The sequence below is a fragment of the Aplysia californica genome, unplaced genomic scaffold, assembly GCF_000002075.1.
Source record: "Aplysia californica isolate F4 #8 unplaced genomic scaffold, AplCal3.0 scaffold00381, whole genome shotgun sequence".
NCBI lineage: Eukaryota > Metazoa > Mollusca > Gastropoda > Aplysiida > Aplysiidae > Aplysia > Aplysia californica.
Genome location: NW_004797651.1, coordinates 478536 through 482339, shown reverse-complemented (window position 1 = coordinate 482339; position 3804 = coordinate 478536). Strand labels below are relative to the sequence as shown.

General features: G+C 39.6%; 1 protein-coding gene across 1 annotated transcript in view; it reads left to right on the top strand.

The window, feature by feature from the left end:
- LOC101848765 overlaps positions 1 to 3804 on the top strand; it is a gene marked incomplete in the record, with an annotated part of 111034 nt that overhangs the window by 73587 nt on the left and 33643 nt on the right. Inside the window, 1 exon segment of the mRNA XM_013085509.2 lies at positions 3040 to 3198. Within this exon segment, the coding sequence (XP_012940963.1) occupies positions 3040 to 3198 (159 nt within the window).

Here is a 3804-nt window from a genome sequence, read left to right as displayed (position 1 = left end):
TCCCCCCCCCCTCCGCTCCCGGGACTGCCATCTGTGGTGGAGAGGTTAGGCCTTTCACCATTGCAACCAGGAGATGCGAGTTTTATTCATGGGTGGATAAATGTTTTATTGAGTATCTCTGTCTTTCTGCTGGGACATTGTACATGTATCGCTTTAAGCCTGGGTTGGCCCTAACATGCAGGGATAAAGCAGCCCGCCTCTAAAATGATCCACCTAGTGTTTAATTAATTATGAAAATACGTATTATGAAGGGCTATATAGTGGTGATTTACCCCCCCCCCCCAGACAGTTGAAGCTTTAACATAAAATCTTCTCAAAATCAAAATTGTATGCAAGAATGTCGCAGACATTTTACACCCCAGTGGAAACAACTTTTATCATGAAGCAGACGGCCAGTTTCATCTCTGGCTGTCGATGCCAACCCCGACAGAAATTGGAAACTGGATCTCAGCATGGAAATGGAGGTTGTGGATATTCCTTCGCCGACAGAAAGGAAAACTCGTGTTCTCTGTGGGCACCCCCCACCCCCCCCAAAAAAAAAGAAGAAATTTTTTTTTAAATGATAAAAAAAGGTCTGTCATCAATGAAGTCAAATAAGAATAGCCAACTATGTATCGTCAGCGAAATTAAGTTTTCTATGGGTCTACTTTCTATTATCTCTTTAAGGATGTTGGGAACAATACAAATTAATTATGTCAGATCAGCAGACCAAATACAATGTCATTTGATACATTTTGAGCCCTCATACACAATTTCTTGCCCGCCTTTTTAAGTTTCAGCAGTTAAAGAAAGTAAATTGAAAAAAAAAATCTGAATGAACAACGGAGTTATGCTTCTGTTTTTTTAAAGTGTCCCAAAACAGCGCGTCTTCAAGCATTGTCGAAGGACCAGAATGCATATACTCAGTGAGCTGAGACATTCATGATAGACTATAACATATTTTTCAATTTCCCTGACACCATTACTGACGGCTGTAAGACAGAATGCAGGGATAGCTCGGCAGTCAGCATCACGCAAGACTCTGATGCGGACGACCCGGGGTCAAAACCCCTCTTCATCATCCGGTGCCTTGCCGACAGGCGTGGGCGATCATGGACCTCCACTTCACCCTGTCCTGCGCTGCAGCAATGGTGTCTGTTGTTCTTGCTGCTCCCAACCATGTTTTCCTCTTGTCCAGTATATTTTCCCTCAGTCTGCCTCTGTTTGTCTTTCCATCAAACTTTCCTGTTGTTACAATATTCTCTAATTCTTCTTTCCGCATTGTGTGTCCGAAGAAATTTGCCTGTCGTTTTCTTATATTCGTGATAAGTTGTTTTCTATCATTTGCTTCAACCAGGACTTCTTGATTTGTTTTTCTAGCTGTCCATGGGATACGTAGCATGCGTCTTATGAACCACAACTCTTGTCGCCACAATAATTGTTTCCAGCTGTTTATTGATTGTCCACGCTTCGCACCCGTATAATAGGATTGGCTCGATGTAACTTTTCAGGACTCCTTTCCTCGTTTCCAGTGACAGATTGATGTTTGTTATATGGTCGTTTTTAAGGACAAGCGGGCTAACCGAGATATCGGGGGTTTCCAGAAATCTTGACCAACAACAAAAGTGGGCATTGTCCTACCTACAGGAGAAGTTTTGGTTTCATTGGTGTGTATATTTGCTTGGTTATAGAGAAAACTCATCCTTGTCTTTTAAAGAAACTGAACAAGGGGCAAAAACTTTACCTTCGATTTTCTCAAAACAGCATCTTTCGGCATGGCCCCCTTGTGCTTAAAAGCGACCATATATAGGGCATTCTTGAACTTGTTTCATTCAGTTTTCAAGGCTCTCCCGCCAGTATGGTTCAGTCCCCTGTCAGCGATGGATGTCAAATTCATTGTTCTGCCTGGTAGATGAAATGTCAGCTTAAATTGATCGTTGAACCGATACCGAACAATCCCATCTCAAGTTGCGATCTGCCTAGTGAACATGCATCTAAATAATGCCGCACTGACATAATTTGTGTCACGACGCGGTGGAATCATGCTCTCGTCAATTTTTGGACATGTAAAGTTATTGGTATTATCTTAAAGCTTGTTCATTTGTCTAACTCTAAAGGAAAAAAACATAATTCAATTATCTTGAATACAAGTCGAGACATTTGTGAATAAAGGAAGTGGGGGTCACCTGGTTTCAGAGATAAAATTATTGAGAAAATGGCCTTTCACAGATTAGGTATTTCCTTAGCTTGAGAGTCTGTGGAAATGGAAAATCCCCCTCCCCCAACCAGGGCAGTGCTACTAACTGAAGTTGTCTTTAGGCCATTCCCAAAGGGGGGATATTAACATGTTCTTATAGGCCTACACAGCAGAATTGTAAATGGGCTGATTTATCAATGTCATGCTCATAGTGTGCCGGAACAACATAGGGGGAACAGTTGCTTTTTCTTTCTTCATCCTTATTATCGTCATTTTTCCTCTACTTGTTTTGTATGTTTGTCACTCTCTTGTGAACTGCTATTCCTGGGGTGCCTTGATAGTCGAAACAGACTTTGTGCTGTTGAGGCTAGAGAGGTGAGCAGAGTAAGCCTGATTCCCCGTTTGGATTACTCTGTTGACATCCACCCATTGGCACTCATTTGATCTTATGCAGTTGCGAGCGCCGTAAAACCTTACTAAAACAAACCAACTGAAAATTAAAAATGTTCTGCCTTTAATCAAAGTTTTTCAGTAAAGTCCACTCTTTTTTTTCTCTCTGATTTCTTTAACAAGCAACTGATTTCACCACGCTACCTCACATTTATTAATTTTTAACTCTTTTTTTGTGTGTGACTATGCAGCCTATTCACCAACCACTCAAACTCTTGGTTCTCAGCACATGAAATCTTACTAGATTCTAGAACAAAGTGACAGCCCCAGGTTTGTTACCATAGCAAGAGATGCTAATGCAAACAGCAAAATTATATTGCTAATGGTTAGAAGCAACTATGACGACGATTTGTTGGAAATTAACATTAGGTAAGATTCAAAGTAAAATAAATATTATTACTTTCTCTTCACAGGAAAAATTTTGGGTGATACATATGTTCAAACCCAACCGAGCGTTGCCATATTTTATCTGCAAGAGGTCGTGAGGAATATGACGGTGGTATGCAAGGCGAGAAATAACCTGGAGTTAGAAGTAGAAAGCAACGCAGTTCAAGTGACTGTTTTTACCAACGGTAATTTTCCTGTGACTGAAGGCTTCTTTTTTTGTTGAAAAACAATACGCCACCCTACAATTACAAAGTTCTATCTGTTCAGTACCTAGTTTTGAGAAATCTGACGTAAAAAGTTTTTTAAAAAGAGTTTCATAAGATGTCATTAAAAAAAAAATGCAATTCTTTGAATATCTTGATAACAACGACTCCGAATAATCTTACAATTTTTTGTAGGGCAGATAGAACATTTGGTTTCTGACCTCATGGTCTTAGTAACTCAAAACGGCCAAAAATATCAGATAGAACTTTGTAATTCTAAGGTAGCGAATAGTCATGGTGGTGTTTTCTTATCTGTGCCTGTGCTAAGAAATGTATACATTTATGTTTAAAGAGGTATGTCTGTGTAAGCATATGATGAGAGTCGAGAGTACTGTATTGCTGTTCAAGGATGATCGTACCTTAGTCTTGTCATAAAATTCTGAATTTATGCTGTCTTAATGAGTTTTCTATCATGTTTCTATAAATATCTGGCAGGGAAATTGAGACCACTTAAAAACTTACGTTTTTAGGTGAATACTGGAACTCTCTTCACTTTGTTCTTGTAACAGGGATATTATATTTATACAT